Source organism: Myodes glareolus, chromosome 4 (assembly GCF_982192425.1).
Source record: "Myodes glareolus chromosome 4, mMyoGla1.1, whole genome shotgun sequence".
In the NCBI taxonomy this organism is placed as follows: Eukaryota; Metazoa; Chordata; class Mammalia; order Rodentia; family Cricetidae; genus Myodes; species Myodes glareolus.
In genome coordinates this window covers 73,342,822-73,362,428 of record NC_142029.1, presented here as the reverse complement: position 1 = coordinate 73,362,428, position 19,607 = coordinate 73,342,822, and the positions used below count along the sequence as shown (strand labels likewise).

The 19,607-nt window shown below is 40.3% G+C and overlaps 1 protein-coding gene across 7 annotated transcripts in view; it reads right to left on the bottom strand.

Annotated features, from left to right (window-relative positions):
- Positions 1-2,064: 2,064 nt before the first annotated feature.
- Positions 2,065-19,607, bottom strand: part of Ddx6 (DEAD-box helicase 6) — a 40,475-nt gene continuing 22,932 nt past the window's right edge. For all 7 annotated transcript variants that reach the window (XM_048417565.3, XM_085688662.2, XM_085688659.2 and 4 more), the window contains exons 7-14: positions 19,445-19,539; positions 17,792-17,914; positions 16,030-16,158; positions 14,828-14,944; positions 13,257-13,320; positions 9,537-9,638; positions 7,569-7,751; positions 2,065-6,273 (exon numbers count right to left, since the gene is read on the bottom strand). In XM_048417565.3, the coding sequence (XP_048273522.1) occupies positions 7,576-7,751; positions 9,537-9,638; positions 13,257-13,320; positions 14,828-14,944; positions 16,030-16,158; positions 17,792-17,914; positions 19,445-19,539 (806 nt within the window). In that variant the 3' untranslated portion in view covers positions 2,065-6,273; positions 7,569-7,575. The remainder of the gene's footprint in view (positions 6,274-7,568; positions 7,752-9,536; positions 9,639-13,256; positions 13,321-14,827; positions 14,945-16,029; positions 16,159-17,791; positions 17,915-19,444; positions 19,540-19,607) is intronic.

Here is a 19,607-nt window from a genome sequence, read left to right as displayed (position 1 = left end):
AGAGCTGTATTTTCTTCCCTTCCTCTGAATTTCTGAGGGGGTGGTGAGGGGATTGGGAATCCCTGGCATGCTAGTCTAAACGGAAGCCAGAGATCAGATGCTAACTTTGCTCACCCAAGTCAGTCTGTGGAGAAAGTGAGGAAGTAGCTAAGACAGAGAAATTTGGACCCTAGACTCTAGGGAGGATGGAAGTGTGGCCATAGAATCCACACCCTCCTACAGTATGGAGCTCTGCCCCTACAGCAATTTCAAGGGGTTGAGCACAAGTCCCCATGTCTTCATAATGACAGCAGACTGAACCTCCAACTGGATACCCAGGTGTGACGTTTTCCCACAATGGCTTCTCTGCGTAGCCGTTTTGGAACTCGCTCTGCTGGCCTTCAACACAACCTGTCTCTGCCTCCTGAGTGCTGGGATTAGAGGCATGCACCACCACCACTTCAAACTGTAAATGTTGGTAAATCAATTTAAATCCTGAACTAAACTCTAACTCCTGTTACATTAAGCCAGCACTTGTGTTAAACTCCACATCACACCTAACAGGCCAAATCCACCATGATCAAGCTTTTGAGGGGAGGGAGTAGAGGAAGAGAGATGGATAAAAGGTGATTGAAATCCTTTTGCCACAACCTCTAAAGCAGCTAAACTTTGGGTGTGTTATGCTGCTTCTCACGATCCATTATTGTACAAAGCTTTGGCAGATGGGAGATCCTTTCTTTGCAATATGGACACCCACAAGCTCAGCATTTTGGTTTTTTGAAAGGGTTTCGCTGTAGCTTTGGAGCCTGTCCTGGAACTCGCTCTGTAGACCAAGCAGGCTGGCCTCGAACTCAGAGATCTGCCTGCCTCTGCTTCCCAAGTGCTGGGATTAAAGGTGTATGCCACCACTGCTCGGTTAGTTCAGTATTTTTTGATTACCCTTTTTGCATGGAACTCTGCATTGTCAATAATCTATTGCTGGTGTGGTGGCACATGCCTGGAATCTGAGCACTTCTGAGGCAACGGGATTAAGAGTCAAAGGTCAGGTCTGGAGAAATGGCTCAGAGGTTAAGAGGAATGACTGCTCTGCCAGAGGTCCTGAGTTCCTGCAATCACATAGTGGTTTACAACCATCTGTAATAAGATCTGGTGCCCTCTTCTGGCCTACAGGGATACATGCAGGCAGAACACTGTAAAGATAAATCTCAAAAAAAAAAAAAAAAAGTTGAAGGGCAGTTTGGGCTGCATTGCATACTGAAACTTTTGCAATAAGCAAAGCAAAATTGTGCTATCTACCTTGCGGCTTGTTATTTTCTCCCCATTCCACAATGGTCTAGACAGTTATCTTTCAGTGGAGTCCTACACTTGTTACGTAGCTAATAATGTTGTGGCAAGCCCACCCATACAATTTATGGGTATTCACAGAAGTGTGTAAGACTGGAAATGCTGACTGAACTCAAACTAAGGACACTGGGTGAAGTGTTTTCCCCAGTCCTGTTCTCTCCGTTCTCCTTCACCCATCTCTCCACTTGAGGCTGATCTTTTTTTTTTTTTAAATATTTATTTATTATGTATACAATATTCTGTCTGTGTGTATGTCTGCAGGCCAGAAGAGGGCACCAGACCTCGTTACAGATGGTTGTGAGCCACCATGTGGTTGCCGGGAATTGAACTCAGGACCTTTGGAAGAGCAGGCAATGCTCTTAACCACTGAGCCATCTCTCCAGCCCCCGAGGCTGATCTTTTATTAGCAGATTTTGTTGCATCTGAGCAGCTCTGAGGGAGGACTGTCAAAAGTGGTCTTTGGAGCTTTTGGCATCTGTGTGTCTACTGTCCTTATAGTTCTATAAGACTTGGGAACACATTCTGATTGACAATTCTGGGAGTTGATGACTTCAAGACTCCCAACTGATCTTGGCTCTTCATTTGTGAAAACTGTGTTTGAAGCAGGAAATCTCGGGATGACAGAAGTCTCCAAGTTTATTCAACTAGGCTCGTAAGAAGCCTGCTGAAAACACTGGCTGATCTCAAATGTTCTCGGATTCCAGCACAACCTGTTTCAAGAACATACACACAAAACACACGTAGAGTTCCAGTGGGCTTTTATTGAGATAAATTAACAAAAACAAGTAATCAAGATCTTACCAACCATCTTTTCTGAACCATATATAAACTCTTTACTCAGGTCCACTGACACGTACATACAACGTAACACATCCCAACAAAAACATATCCCCCACTGGAACATTTGCCAATTAAACAGAAAGCCAATTCTCCCTTTTCCCAAAATATTTTCAAAGTTTTAAGTTCCCACTGTTCAAAGTGGAACTGGTCCCTTGTGACTAGGGACATTAGAATTTTCTCACTTTTATTGAACAAAAATTGTAAGTTTTTTCTAATTTGTTTTGCTTCAAATAAGGGAAGTGACTTTGTTTTTTCCAGGCACCCTTCCCAAGAACCACTGGTTAAAATTCAGCAGCCTGTATCGTTAACTAACCCAGGCCCACCCCCCCTTGCCCTGCCCAGCTTGTCTACTGTAGATTTAAATACACTTCTGTTGGAGTCTGTCAGCTGTGGAGGGGCAGAGTCCAGGCCAGGCTAGCTCCCTCTGACCTCATACTGGTTACAACCCTTAGACACTTAAGTCTTTATTCCAAAGATGAGTTTTTACAACACAGAAGAAAATAGATTTGCTTTGGGAGTTTTAAAAAACTATCTTTATGAATATAAAGTAGAACTACAAACTCACCAAAGTCTGCATAAATTCACCCAAAAGCTGGCTTACTTCACCTCCCATGAGGTCAATAATTTTGCCTGACAAAGACATTTGGCAAGAAAATCATTCCACAGTAACAATTTTAAAGAGACACAGAAAAGTTGAAAAAAAAAAGTATCCAATTAAAATAACATGGCTTAATTCCCAAGAACTTATTTCATTTTTTTGCTACTCATCTGAAGGTCAGGAGTGTGGCTAAAGGCAGTTTCCCATGAGGTTATGAGCTTCCAAAGTGTTTCTAAATCCTTAGTGCAGACAACCCTCCCCCCCTTTGGGACACAGTACCCTCCCCTCCCACCCCTATTAAAAAAAAAAAAGAGGAAAAAAAAAAACAAATCAAACGATCAGAAGGAGATGTTTTGTTTCCAACACTTCCACTGAACTCTGTGCTGTGCTCTGTTCTAACTGAGCACGATGGTGTCCAGCACAAAGCCAGCGGCCACGGAAAGATGCCCTCATCTCATTCTGAACATGAACTATGACAACCACCCACCCTACCCCAACATTTTGGGTCAACCCTGTATTATGATGGTGGTACCCATTTGGAAATAATTTAGAATTAGTTAGGCTATCCTTTCCAGAAAAAAATATTTTATGGTAAATATATTCCACTCCCACCGGAAAGTTTCATTCATCTGCAGAACATAAACGGGGAGAAAAACAAAACAGGCCCTGAGGCAGCAAGGTATGTAACAGTCTTGTAACTTATTACACAACTATATGACCAGAAGCTAAAACCACCGAGGTGGATATAGTCTGAATATTCAAAATAGGACGTAGTTCTCCCATCCAAATGAACCACTAGAAAAACAAAATTATTTAAAAATTACTGGAAAGAACGTGAAAGACAATTTCCAATAGTAGTAATGTTCCTTAGGGGGACTTAAAAAAAAAAAAAAAAGAGAGACCAGGTTTTTTGACCCAGTCAGTAGGGCATCTTCCCATTTCCAGCTCATATGAGCTAAGCACCACACCCACCGCGGCCTCTCTAGTGTCCTGCGGCGGTGCCAGCTAATCCAAGTGCCACAACTCATCAGAGGCTATATTCAATAATGCTCTCCATGTGGAGTCTGTGCTTTAAGAGGGACCCGTAGGCATGTGGCACCTGGCAGAGCAGCCCAAGGTTGGCAAGAGACTGCACTCTTCCTGTTGACTCACCCACATGCCCTTTGGCGAGGCACCAAACTGCATTTCTATCCCTTTCCTCCGATGTTCTATATGGAAGATCCCTCATCTCGCCAAAGGCAGGAAGAAAGAGAGCTGCATCAGTACAAGGGCAAGATTTGTTGGTCAAAAGGAGATATTTTAAGACCCACCCCCCACCCTCCCTAAAAAAGTGACTTCCTTAATTTGGTTTATGTTTAGTAACCAACATCGACTGGACTTGCCTTCTGGGGTTTGTACTGTGCAGCTCTTGCTACAGTTGTTACGGAGTCGGAGTTGGGGTTATGTCTGATCAGGAGGCATCTGCAGGGTTTTGATCCCCAAGGAATCTGGGGTGAGTCACACATAGTTTTGCTTTAGAGCTAGGCAAAGTCAAAAAGCAACTTTGAATAACTGATTCCTTTATTCAGGTGAGTTAAGCATGAAGCATACACATGACATACCTTGTCATAGTTTTAAGGTTTTGAAAAATGATGGAATATGGAAATCAATTTTTTTTAATTTTGTTTTTTGGTTTTTTTGTTCCCTAGATGCCTCCTGACTGACATAGTATACTGGGTTAAATGGGAATTAAAAACATTTGTTTTAAAAAAAAGTTCACTGGTTTGATTCATCTCACTCCTTTTGCCTGGAGATCAGGCCAAACATCAAGCATGTTGGGAGGGGCACAATTTAAAGCAACACTACCCACCAAAAGCATCTGCCAGCGATTTACAATGCAAAATGACAGACAGCATACTCGTTAGGGCACAGAGAACAATGGCAAGCGGCTTTCTGCAGCATGGAAGTTACAACTTTTGGGGGTTGCCCATTCCTGCAGAGTGCGTGTATCAGGTGGGCCGAGGGCAACTCACTCCCACACCACAGGTGACTGAAGCAGCTAAGCTCCGCAACTGCCAAGCCCACGGAGCCGGTACCGGCTGGTCCTCTGAAATGCAATGCACACTTTACACTCTGATCTCAGACTACACTTAACACCCTTCTCACACTCCAAGGAAGATCAATCTTTTCTCCCCTGAGCAGAACTTGGGAAGTTCCTCAAACTTCTAGAGCAGGAGAACCAAGTAACAGAGCTTCTCAAAGCCCTCAGGAATTGGATTGCTGGTGCTCCCTTGCTCTCTGCTAAAACCACTGTAAATGCATCACAAGAGCAGTGCAGCAGACAGTGTATCCTGGGCTTCTGGGCCCCTTCCAACCAGGGCCCTGCAGAGGTCTGCTTCCTACAGTTAGAGGCCAAAGCACTTTTGAAGAATTTAGTGTTGCAGAAAACTGAGCCCCTCTCATCTTTAGCTGCTCCCATAATCACTTTAATCCCCTTAATCCCAGCAACCTTCATCCAAAAGAAAAAAAATAATATATATATATGTATATATATATATCTATATATATATGAACCCAGAAAAAAAAACTTATTTACAAAGTTTATACAAGTATACACATCCAATTTTCTACGGGACGCGCTTTGTCACAGAGGAAAGAGGGCCAAGGCTCTGACACGTCTCCACGTCAAGTGCCATACTGCTCATGGAGGCGTGAGCCAGGTTAGTGTTCCGCTGTAGAGCACAGAGGCTTGTCATATGGCTCCTGCAGTGAGAGGCTGCTCTTTCCTTTGGGAGCGACGATGGTGCGTCTACTCAGCCCAGAAGAAAATTGTACTCGGTATTGTTTTTTTTTTTTTAAATACATGTATTTACAGTGTGGATGGACTGCAGTTGTGAATCAACTCCTCCATACAAAGAAAAGGAAAATGGCGCTAACATCACTAGTCCACCTTCCGGCCCTGGGCATGAGTACTGGTAGAACAGGAAGAGACTTCAACTTGAAACAAAAATGAAGAGGCAAAGAAGATTGAAAAAAAGAAAAAAGAACACGACTTTGTTGATTCCTTGGGCTTTGTATAAGGATGATATTCTTAATGGTTTCGTAGCATAAGGCACTTCGCACAAATAAGTAATAAGCTCTTCAGGCTTAAGAAACGGATGACTAATAGGGAGAAGTTGAAATGCAGTAGAGTCGGCTATTGGAGAATTGTAGACAGGTGCGTTCACCAAGGTTCTTCTCTTCTTAGGGTTTCTCCCCTCTTCCTTGTCCCCTTTTCCCAGAAAACATTTTTTAAAAACCAGCAGTTAGTGCAACGAATGTTCAGTCAGCACACAGTGCAAACAAGTGGAACAAAAAACGTCTATTTCTTCTTTTCAGTTTCTCTTCACCAGTTTAAAAAAAAAAGAAAAATGTCTGAGCTCTTATATAACTCTTCATAGTTCCAAATAAAGATGAAAAAACCCACAAAGAGAAGAGCATCCCCCCAAATGATGTGTCACAGATCCAAGGAGCCTTTTGCAGTTTGTCAAAGCCTATGGGAAAAAGTTTAGAAATCTAACGTTAGCATCCATGAGATTCACAGAGAGCAGAGACATATTCTCACAGTCCGCATCCCGAACTCTCGTCAGTATTCTCTTCTCAAACCACTAGGAGCTACCAGTTACATGAAAGGATTTAGGTTGGATATGGTGGCTCATGCAAATCAATCTAAGCATGCGGGAGACTGAACAGAGGATCTGAGTCAGGAAGCCAGGTATGAGCTGGTTTTAGGCAAGCTAGGGCTGTAGACTCTGTCTCAGGGAAAAAAATGCATATCACCACACCAACAACCTTTCCCCACATATCCCAGAATGAGAGCTTCAAGTTCTGATAGAAGAATGACAGCCCTCACTCACAATAATCAGGAGGCCAAGTGTGGTGGTTGGTATATATCTTTAATCCCAGCACTTGGGAAATGGAAGCATGAAGATTAGGTTCTCAAGGCCATCCTACAGTAGATGAAGAGTTTGAAGGCTCTTCTGACTCCCTGAACCTCTCTCAAAAAACAAATAAAAAAATAAAGTGGAAAAAGTAATGTAATGATTACATTTTTCATTTTGTTTTGGAGACAGGGCTACACAGACCAGAATGACTTCAAACTCACAATTCCCAGGTCTCCATAGTGCTGGGATTACAGTCACTCACAACTGCACACAACTTTAAATTCTCTGAAGCTACAGTAACAGTTACGCGAGAGCCTGGGGCCGGGAATGAACAAACAGCCCGTACACCAAGTTATGAAGCTTACTGCAGATCTGCAGATTTAGTAGTATTACAGTGCTTTGCCCTGGGTTAAATCTCTAGTATTAGAGAGAGAGAAAAAAAGGTGTGCATTGTAAATTAAAGATAAAGCACTTCTCAAGCCGAATCAATGTGTCTCTAAGAAAACTCTGAATAGCCTCGACTTGCTTATTGTCAAACCCTGCCTCACACCTAACTGGGCCACAAATACAATGTGAGAAACCAGAGAAGAATTAAAGACATGTTTATAATGTGTTACATACTTGATGACAAGGTATTATAGGTAATTTAACCGAATTTATTAATGTACCCCCCAAAAAAAGGCCAGGTAAAAAAGGGGAGCTGGAAGCAGTTTTAAACTAAGACTGCCAATGCCCTTTGTCTTTCATTATCCCGAGAAGGACACGCTCAGGAAGCTGTCTCCAGAGCAGCACTGGCTACCCACCCAATCTCATTCCTATCTATGACACTGGGCACGGGCACAGCTACAGAGGTCAGAGGAGGAAGACCTATGCCTGAAGGTCTGATTGCTGTTACTGGTACATACGTGCTTGTTAAGGCTTCTCATCTTCTACAGGCTCGCTGTGGTATTCTGCCACATACAGGCTCTTGTCAATGTTGCTTGGGATAGGTTTAATTTCTGTGCCCAGTTGCTCCTCAATACTTTTCAGGTTGAAGCGATCATCATATGTGATCAAGTTGATGGCTAAGCCAAGATGACCAAAGCGACCTAAAAAACAAAACAGAAAGGTTTAATGAATATAAAATATGTTAATAAATTTAAAAGTGGCAAATAAAATGAATTAAAGCAACATGTATGCTCAGGTCTATAATTTGTCAAAAGAAACAGCATTAATATTTTTAATTGGTGATATTCTGAATAACAAAAACAAGACAGAAAAAAGAAAGAAAGAAAGAAAGAAAGAAAGAAAGAAAGAAAGAAAGAAAGAAAGAAAGAAAGAAAGAGAGAGATCAGAAACAAAAGAACAAAGGTCTTCCTTTTGGCACATCAACTGTACTCAACAGGAAGAAACTTTTCTGGGGCAGTATATCTGGAACAATTCAGCGCATCAAACCTCTTACAAAGTCTGCCTGAATGGACAAGGTATTGCAAAGAAGTATTGATGTGTAAGATGTGCATCACTTACATGCAAATACCACATACTTTTACAAGATTAAAAATGTCCAGAGTTTGATGCTAGCAAGGGTCCTGGAACCCATTTCACACAAACACTAAGGGATAGTTCTATACTTAATTTATTTTCTTCAAATGATAAAATGGAGGCCGTTTGCATGGCTGTCAAAATACACAAATGAATAGTACGCTCACACACTATATCATAAAATAAAAAATAAAATTGGGCTGGAGAGATGGCTCAGTGGTTAAGAGCATAGACTGCTCTTCCAGAGATCCTGAGTTCAATTCCCAGCAACCACATGGTGGCTCACAACCATCTGTAATTAGCTTCTGGCCTGCAGCATACATGCAGGTAGAAAACTTCACACATAATAAATAAATATTAAAATGAATTCGTTTTCTTGTACTTCACCTCAGATTAAGTATGTACTAATTATTTAACTTTTCTTTCTTTTCTTTTTTCTTTCTTTTTTTTTTTTTTTTAAGAGTTTCTCTGCGGAGCTCTGGGTGTCCTTAAACTCAGAGATCTGCCTGCTTCTGCCTCCCAAGTGCTGGGATTAAAGGCGTGTGCTACCATCTCCCAGTTTTTTTCTATTCTGGCGGGGCGGGGTGTGTGTGTCTGAGATACTATGCAACCTAACTTTTTGTAAAGAAGCTGCAGGTGCAGAAGATTTTATGGACCTGGTGTGGTGTTGGGAAGAAAACTAATGACTTTCCAGGCTCTTTAGCAGTCATTCTCATCTCCCCAGTCCACCCCCAACTTAATCATGATCCTCCTGCCTCAGTTTCCCAGGCCCAGGGATAACAGGGTGTATGTCACCATGTCAGTTTACTTTTACTTGTTTTTGGGTGGGGCTGGTTGGTTCTCAAGTTTCTAGTCCTGGCTGCTCTCAGAATCCGTATGGCAAATCCAGCTGGCTTCTAACGCACAGAAGTCACCTGCCTCTTCTTCTCAAGCGTACCACATATAAAAACAAAAAATTTCTTATTTTTATTGTGTGTCTGTGTGCGTGCGCAAGTGTGTTTGTGTTGGCAGTTGGTTCTTTTTCTTCCATAAGCTCCAGCATTGAATTCAGGTTATTGGGCTTGTGGAGCAAATCCCTTTACTCCTGAGCCACCTTGCCAGCCTCTGGCTAACTTTAGTGAGTGACATAACAGTGAACACCTGTGATCATCAGGCTTGGGAGGTTGAGGCAGTGCATCGTAAGCTCCAGGACAATGGCTCACTAATGAAAAGTATCAGACAGTGAACTAGTGTGACTTCCGGCTCACACAGCCTTTATACTTTACTTCATGAAAAATAACAGAACAAAACCCAAAACGAGTGATTATATTTCTCGTCCAAGATGTCTGCTAAGCAATTCCCTTTCTACTCACCTGATCTTCCAATACGATGAAGATAGGTCTCTGCCAGCTTTGGGAAGTCAAAGTTTATTACCACATTCACAGCTTGTATATCAATACCTCGGGTAAACAGATCTTAAAAAAAAAAAAATTTTTGAATTGAAACATGGCTCTTGGAACCACAATGCACTGATTTCTAATGCAGCCTAAGTTTAATACTTCATTCAGTTACTGCTGGCACTCTTCCATGATTACATACATTTATTTAACTTTCTGTTCCTGCAAAAAAAAAAAAAAGTGTCCTAAAAACTAGTCTAGGGAATAACAATGCAGAAAGATGATTTCATAAATGAGTCTTATGACTAACTAATGATTTTCTTCTTCTACTGTCTAGTACTTAATCCAAGACATACAAATCCAGAATAGTTCAGAAAGGGAATTCACTGATTACGCTTCTAGGAGTCACTCACCCATTTATTTAAACAAGCAGTGTCCCCTTGAACTCTCACAAGAGGATCATAACTAGGTTCCCCTTCCAAAACCAAAATGATGTCCATTTTCTTCTTTTTTAAAAAAGGTTTCTTAAAGGCTTCCAAGGCTAGTCTTGAACTCACGCTCCCCTCAAAGATTCCCAAGTAGTAGGAATACAAGTACTCTCTACCATACCTTGTTAGACCTTTATGAACCATTTTTTCGAAGTCTTCAAAAACATGAAATCCCCTTTTTTCCACATCTCAAATTTACCCAGTCTATAAAGCCACTTAACCCACCAGCTCACTTGAAACCATATGACTTTTACACTCTAACAAACACCAGGAATATAACAATAAACATGTCACATTATTTCCTTGTCAATTAAGCTCAACAATTTTTAAGATAGGTCTCACTCACTCTGTAGCTCTGGCTTGCCTTGAACTTGCTAGGCACACCAGGTAGGCCTTGGATTTCAAACAACCTTCCGGCTCTTATCCCAGTGCTTGACTACAACACCACAACACCTGGCAACAAATAGTTCTTAATTTTCTTTTTACTGCCCATTCATTTGTATACATTTATCTTTTGTGTAGCTCTGAAGTCTGTTCTGAAACTTGTTGTGTACTACAGGCTGGCCTTGAACTCACCTGTCTCTGATCAAAGGCGTGCACACCACTTCACAGCCTCATTTGTAGACTATTTTGAGGCTTCTATTTGAGCTGCTATGGAAAAGACTCATACTTCTAAAGAAGATTATATGGTATGCAAGCTTTGCTTTAATTTCATATATTTTTTTTATTAAATCACTATTCCTTGAAGGAGAAGTGGCATTTTATTTTTACTTTGCTTTTTTGAGCACAGGCTTGCTTAAACTGCCTCCAATCACCCAAATGGGTAGAATTTTATATATGGATATTTTTATATTCCACACACTATATTTCTGCACTGCAGAAAACCCTAATCCTAGGACTGATGCCAGCATCCAGTAAAATTTGGCATACTGCTGCATATCCACAATCCCTGCACTCAGGAGAACAAGCAGGGCATCCTGGGTTTAATGCTGAACTTCAGACTATCCTAGGCTACAAGAGACCCCGACTCAATAAATGAATAAAGAAAGCCAAACAACCAGTGTAATTTATGTATTGTGTAAGTACTGTAATTACTATCAATGTCTTCCTTTTTCTTTTAGTGTTAGGGATTGAACTCACAGCTCCTAAACTCCAACATTTTACTTAAAGGTGGGAAAATACGGGGGAGGTGCCTGACAGAAATGCAGCTTCTATTTTCTTATGAATACTGAATTTGATTAACAACTTTAACATTCACCACTAAGCACTTTATGGGTTTTCCAAAAGCAAGGAAGAATATAATGGAAACATACAGCCATATATTTCACCACAATTTAAAAAAGTTAACCACTGAATAATATGGCTGCCCTCGTAAGACCAGCAAAGAGCACATCAGCTGACACGCCTGCACGGATGAAGGGAAATGTCTCAGGGCCCCACCTCTACATGAAGAACTCCAGCAGTCAGAAGCTGCCGAGAGACCTACTGTTCTTCAGAGCTGAGGCCCCAGTCCTCAGTGGTTGGCCCTAAACACACACATACATAGAGGCAGCACTAAGCAGAAGAGAGAGTGTGTGTGTGTGTCCCCACACGTGTGCACATTCACATACAAAAAAATAGCAATAACTATAGAGGAAGAGGAAACAAACTACAGGGGGAGCATTGAAGGAGTTAGAAGGGGGTAGAGGGAGAAACGATAAAAAACACAAGGTATTTATGAATGAAATTCTCAAATTCAGAACTAGAGACAGAAGACTTATGGTTGCAACACACAACATTTCTGCATCAGCCACTACCTAGTGAGGAGTAAACATTAGCAGATCTGTAGAAAGGAGCAACAATAGTTATTCACAATTTAGTGTGTATGGCACCTTCAGTTTATAGAAGAAAAACAGCAGAGGAAAAATGTGATTTGCCTTGGATACAATGTGTGTGTGTGTGTGTGTGTGTGTGTGTGTAGAAGCTTGCTTCCTAATCTCTTAACTCCAGGAGTCTTGCTGGGGATGGTGGCACACACCTATAACCCCAGCACTCAGGAGGCCAAGGCAGAAAGACTGCAGTTAAGAGAACATCCTGGGCAACATGAAATTATTTAAAAATCTAATAAAACTATTAAAAAGTTCTAGTAGTCTAGTGTATGCTGCATAAACTAGAATGTAAGTAGTTAAGAAAATTATGAGCACACAAGTTATTTTATAGTCACTCGCTTACTGATAATCACATTTAATCTCTGGTAGATGTACTGAACATTTTATTTATATAGCATTGCCACAAAAATCCTGACTAGAATATTCCAATACAGGCTAAGATGGCTCAGTGGTTACAAGCACTTGCTGTTTTCTCCAGAAGATGTGAGCTCAGTTCCCAGCACCCACATCAGCAGGCTCATATAGTTTCAGGGGTTTCAATGCCGCCTTCTGGTCTCTTCAGGCACCCGTGCACTTGTCAGATACACACACATTAAAACTTAAAAACATACATCTGTTTGTGCCAAGTATGGTGGTACACACCTTTAATTCCAGAACACAGAGGCAAAGGACCAGTCTGGTCTACATACTCAGCTTCCAGGCCAGTAAGAGCTATATAGTAATACCCTGTGTCTCAAAAAACCAAAACTAAGCAACCAACCAACCAATGCCTCTAAAATAAAATTTGATCTGAGTGATAACAAAGATGAGAACATTTATCAGTGCATACAGCACATCTCAAATCCCAAATCCTTCTACTTCCTCAATGCTTATTGTTCATCTCACACTAACAGTAAAATGAAATTCCAAGCACATAACTGGGAAGGCACTGAATCTATTAGTTTTTTTCTGAACTATGTTTGTGCCTCCACAACCCTGATCACATTTATTTTTCCGTAGAAAAGAACTAACTAAAAAATAGAAAATTTTGGCTTAGGGCCTAAACTAGTTTGATTCTGGGGAAAAAACAAAAAGACACAACTTCTAAAGTGCATTTTATTTTTTTAGTTCGGCTTATTTTGTGTTTGTTCATTAGAACTATTCAGAAAACACACATTTGAAGCCTAGTTTAAAGACACACACGCAGCATAAGTGTCAGATGAGCCCAACGCCACTCTGAACTTCAGAAGCTCTCAAAGTAGAGCAGATGTGATGAGCGATGTCATGGGCTTCACTATGTGACAGAAAGTAATCCAGACAACAGAGGAAACATAGGGCTCAAGAAATTCAAAAACACTTACCAGTGCAAACAAGATTGCGGCATAAGCCATTTCGGAAATCATGAAAGACACGATTTCGATGTTCCTGGGGGTGGGGCAATAAATTATTTGAGTAAAATTTATATACAACCCAAAATTTCCACCATATTTTCTCCTACTTAATCAGTTCTTCATAACCCAAATTTATTTACACAAAATATGCTTCTTCTACAATAAAAGAAAAAAAAATCAGCAGACCACACATATACTGCTAGTTTAGCTTCATCCTTATTTTCAACTCCTGGTTTCAGTTATCCATGGTCAACTGTGGCCTGAAAACTCTGGAAATATTCCATAGATTTTCATGACAGACTTCTAAGGAGTAAAGCAATTGTACCCCCCTGTCTAAGACAGGCTCATCATTGCGTCCAGTGCACCTACAGTGCAGACATACCCTTGTCATTAAACTGTTACAGTGAGCACCAGTGCTCGAGTAATCTGTTCGCAGCAGTCGCTATGTCTACATCGTAACACTTCATCTCTTCAGGCAAGCAAGCACCTTATCATTCTGTGCCAGCACAAGTGGAACAGGTATAGTAAATAGGCTGAGATGACATTCATAACACTTATGATAAAAAGCTATTACATTTATTCTACTTTATTATTCTAGCAAACCTTTTATTATATCTAATGCTTAAACTTTATCAGAGTACACATACATATATAATCTGGTATTGTTATGATTTCAAGATGAGAGATCTTGGCACTTGTCTAAGGAGAAGTTACTATGTATTAAAATGCAGAGCACTGCTTTTTGTATTAAAAAAAAAAAGTCTATATTGTTATACTCCAATAAAGGAGTCACTAGCCACAAGGAGCTAACAGAACCTTTGACATGTACTAATCTGACCGAGGAACAAAATTTTAAATTTAATTGTGTTTAACTAATTTAAATGGCTACATGGAGTTATCTATTACGGTTATTGTATTAAACAGAACAAATTCAGAAATTTCCAGGGAAAGAATGAATTTTACTGTGTTCCTCTTGTGCCCTCCCTTTCCCCAGAGTTTCATGTAGGTCAGGCTAATCTCAAAGTTACTATGTAGCACAGAATGACCTTGGATTCTTCTTTCTCCTTTGCATCTTAAGTGCTAGGATTTCAAGCACAGACAGAGGCGTGACATTTCCATACCGTTCTTTTTTTTTTTTAAAGATTTATTTATTTATTATGTATACTCTGCCTTCATGTGTCCCTGCAGGCCAGAAGAGGGCACCAGATCTCATTACAGATGGTTGTGACCCACCATGTGGTTGCTGGGAATTGAACTCAGGACCTTGGGAAGAGCAGGCTCTTAACCTCTGAGCCATCTCTCCAGCTCCCTTCTATACCGTTCTTTAAGCTTGATGGTTTAAATGAAGGGTGTGTGCCTACTAAAGAATAGTTCATTTGTTCATTCTTTTCCTGATACCAGCAACTGGAACAAGACCTTGCTCTACCATACACCCTAACCCCAAAATAGTATATTCTCACACACAGGTATTTATGGAATCTTAAAAAAAATAAAAACAATTTTTTTTGTTAAATCTATGCAAATTCTAGAATTACACTCACCTGCCTCATTTTAGCATGGATATAGAAGCAAGAGTAACCCAGCTGAGAAATCTTCTTAGCCAGTAACTCAACTCTCTGAGAAGAGTTGCAGAAAATGATCGACTGGTTTATCTGAAGCTAAGCACAAAAGTATGAGAAAGACAAAAACATTTGTTTTACCAATCTTGAAAACATTATTTAGCCAAAACTTTAAAGTCCAAAATCAAGACTTCCAGAGAGATGGGAAGCTGTAAAATTTTACTAAGCAGTTGCTGATGAGAACCGGTTTTACTGAAGAAGAGTGTTTCTTAAGGGCCACCTAACTGCCCGAGACAAAAATAGAGACTCAGTGTTCACAGCAATCATGCCCTGCCCCACAAAGTTACTGCTAACACTGAATCAGCACATAAGAACCAATGCTTCGGAGCCGGAGAGAAGGTTCAGCAGTTAAGAGCATGAGTGTTTTTGCAGAGGATCCAAGTTCAGTTCTCAGTATACACATCTTGGGGCTCACGACTACCTATAGCTTTACTTCCAGAGGCTCTGCACACTTTTCTGGCTCTTCCAGCAGCTGTACTCATGTTGTGCATATAACTACACACAGACCCAGACTCATACACATACAAAATTAAAATATAATCTCAAACCAATATAACCCATGACTGCAAAAAGTTTATCTAATACCTATTTTCTCTGCTCAGTACATCAGTCTTCTTGTGCTTAAGAGTACAGGACAGCATTTCAGTAACAGTGTATGGGCCATTTTGGAATGAAATCATGAATAGTACCAAAATTTGAAAAACAATGACTGAAAAACGGATGTTTATTTATAGCATGAGACTAAAACAAGGCAGATTGTCCTTTTCTTAGACTTTATCGGGGACCTATTTATTTATTGCCACAATGCATGTCTACAAAATAACCAAAACATCTTCAGCACTGATTTCAAGATCACAAATAAATTAGCAATTAGTATATTCACAAAGATAGAATTTAAGTAATCAGGATGAGCTGTAATTAAGGTAAATTATTTAACAGTAAAAGTGTAAAAGTAAAGCACCTAAGTCAATCAGCTTCAACTTTAAACCAAACAAAGCTGTTGGTTACAAAACACTAAGATTTTTGTTTTTTTTACAGTGAAGACAATGGGGAAAATGATGTAACCGTCTGATGTACTGGAATTACTGGAGGACAGGACTCAGCAGGAAAAGCCCACTACTTACCCTGGAGAAAAGTGTGTTGAGGCAGTGTACTTTTTGGCGTTCGGTTACATATGCGTAGTACTGGGTTACTCCCTTCAGAGTTAGTTCCTCCATCAGGTTAATCTCATAGGGTTTTTGCAGATGGGAATTCTGTAGGGGGAGAGGAGCGTAAATAAAATTGTAAGTAAAGACTGGGTTTCTCTCTTAAATTGAAAATGCATACTTGTCTTTTTCTTTTTTTTGCCGGGGGGGCACAATACTGGGGAATTAAACCTAAGGCTTCAAGTGTGCTAGGTCAAGAGCTCTACCCCTGAACTCAATCCTCCACCCCCTCCACACACACACACACACACACACACACACACACACACACACAGTGTTTCTCTGTGTGGTTCTGGCTGTCCTAAAACTCACTCTATACACAAGGTTTTCCTGGAACTCCAAGATCAGCCTGACTCTGCCTCTTGTGTGCTGTCTCCACCTTCCAGTGTCTGAATTCTTACCCTAATTTATACATTATTTTTTCTCTCTTGCTCTAATGAATGCATCTCTTTTCAAAACAAGTATTCATAAACAAATTACCTAAAATGGTAGATCTCAGATTCAAAATGTAGCTATGTTAGAGATGGGCATGGTGTACATTGTTGTGTTCCACCACTCAAAGGCTGAGACAGGACGATAACCATGACTACACAAGTAGATTCCAGGATACATTTTGTGTACAGGACAACCAATTTACTTAGCATCTATGGGATAAGTCACCTTGGGATAAAGAGCTAAATAAATAAAATGACAGTTCACCTTCCATCCCCCAGACAGACCATGATGATACATGCCTTTAATATCAGCACTTGGGAGGCAGGTATAGGTGGATCTCTGAGCTCAAGGCCAGCCAGGTCTACAGAATGAGTTCTAAAACAGCTAGGGCTATATACAGAAACCCTGTACCCTGTCTGAAAAAAACAAACAAAATGAGAGAGAATGAAAACGTCTCACTAGGGGGCTGGAGAGATGGCTCAGCAGTTAAGAGCACTGACTCTTCTTCCAGAGGTTCTGAGTTCAATTCCCAGCAACCACATGGTGGCTCACAACCATCTATAATGAGATCTAGTGCCCTCTTCTGGGGTGCAGGTACACATGCAGGCAGAATACTGTATACATAATAAATAAATAAATCTTTAAAAAAACAAAAAAGAAAATGTCTCACTATTAGCATTGGATGGCTGGGAACTGATGGAAACCAGGCTGGCTTTGAACTCACAGAGATCCAGTTTATGAAATAAAAAAGTATAAGATAGATGTGATGGCACATACTTTTAATCTCAGCATTTAGGAGGGGGAGTCACGAGACCTCTGTGAGTTGGAAGCTAGCTTACTGGCCATAACTACATAGTGAGACCCTGTCTCAAAAGCAAAACAAAAATTCAATTATAATAAATACAAGTATAGGGGCTGGAGAGACAGCTCAGCGGTTAAGAGCACAGGCTACTCTTTCAGTGGACCTGGGTTCAATCTCCAGCACCGGCATGGGAGCTCACAACTGTCTGTAATTCTAGTTCCAGATCTGACATCTTTACACCAATGCACATAAAATAAAGGATTTTTTAAAAAGCGAATAAAGGCATTAAAAAATAAATTTGAGCACAAATATTTACTGATCACATGAAACGAAAATTTTGAAATCGCATAAAGCATATGCTCTGATAATAAGATATAACCACAGGTAAAAGCATACACTCCTAAGGACCATGATACTGATTCCAAGTATAGATTTAATACTTACCATGAACTTTTGTACACTAAGAGGGAAAGTAGCAGAATATAGTAAAATCTGCCTATTTTTAGGTAGTGTGAGAATAATATCCTCCATAATCTGCACAAAATCCTGTGACAACAATTTGTCTGCCTGTAATACAAAGAAAAAGCACTTTTAAAAGAGTAAGACATTAAAGGTTTTGGTTAGCATATAAACAAAGTGCAAACCACAACCTATATAGGCTGCTGCTGGCTATGAACATAAATTCTTCAATGCATACAGTGCCCAAGGTTACCAAGATAAATCCACAGTAATAAGGAAGGGGAAAAGGACCCAAGTATAGTAGCATATGCCTGTAATCCCAGCACCCAAGTGACTGACACAGGAGAACAGAGTTTGAGGTCAGTCTGGGTTATAGTCTGTTTCAAAACAGAGACTATAATTCCTACCGAAAGGAAGTTAAAAAAAAAAATCATCCCACTAAAGAGGTAATATTGTATATATTGGTCAAAAACACAGATTTTGAGCTAGGTGTGACTGGCATACACCTTGCTCAAGGCCAGCCTGGGTTAAATAGCAAGACCCTTTGTGGTGGTATGAAAGAAAATAGCCCTCAATGGGAGTGGCACTATTAGAAGTGGCCTTGTTGGAGCAGGTGTGGTCTTATTGGAGGAAGTGCCACTGTGGAGGTCTCATATATGCTCAAGCCATGCCCAGTGAGACAGACCACTTCCTGTTGCCTGTCCAAGACGGAGAACTCCTAGCTACCTCTCCAGCACCATGTCTGCCTGCACGCCACCATGTTTCGCCATGATGATAATGGACTGAACTATGAACTGCAAGCGACCCATTAAGTGTTTTCGTTTATAAGAGATGCCGTGGTCATGGTGTCTCTTCACAGCAATAAAAACCCAAACTAAAACTCTGTGTTACAAAACCAAACCAAACCAGGTTCTGAATTCAAACTATTTGAACTGAAACATTTTATTCTTTAGCTGTACTGAATAGCACTTAGCCATGCTTCAGTTTCTTCAACTATGAGAACAAGTTACCTATATCCCACAACAGTCCAAGATACCTAGAAGGTCTAGACTGTAAAAATGATGTAAAAGCGTGTTATGATGTAGCTAATGTTGACATACTATTTAGTCCTATTCCTCTTTAGTCAGTTGGTGAACTAAAACAAACCAAACAGCAAAGTAAACGTATCCCAAAGCATTAATCCCGACAGGCTACATGTATAAAGCACTGCTAGATCCAAGAGACACAGTTGAACAAGTTTATATTTTTAAGACAAGGTCTCAGTATGTAGCCTTGACTGGCCTGAAACTTGCTGGGTAGACCTAACTAACTCAAGAGACTCGGGCAAAACATTTGACCTCAGTTGACTAAGTTCTTTAAAGGCATTTATATTAAGTTATAACCCAATGAGAAAACAAACTTCAAAAGAAGCAAACAATATCAAGCAGCAGATACAAAAGAAAGAGTTAAGAGATATCCCTTACATGGTTTTAGAATGTTATCACTGAATAGAAAGATTTAAAATGAACTTGGTTTGGTTATGTGTAACAAGTATCTGGATGTGTTTACTCAAAAACAGCTTTTGTTTTATCCACTGAAAAGTGTAAGCAATGCACACCCACAATCGTCCACAGCAGTTCTTTAAGTGGAGAATATTACCTCATCCAATACTATCATCTGGACATGGTCAACCTTCGCTACTCCTTTTTTGATAAGATCCAGGATTCTGCCAGGGGTAGCGATCACCACATGTACTATAAGATTTATAGGAAAAAAGGAAATTCAGAAACTATATACATTCTTGCTAATTTATTGTTCACAC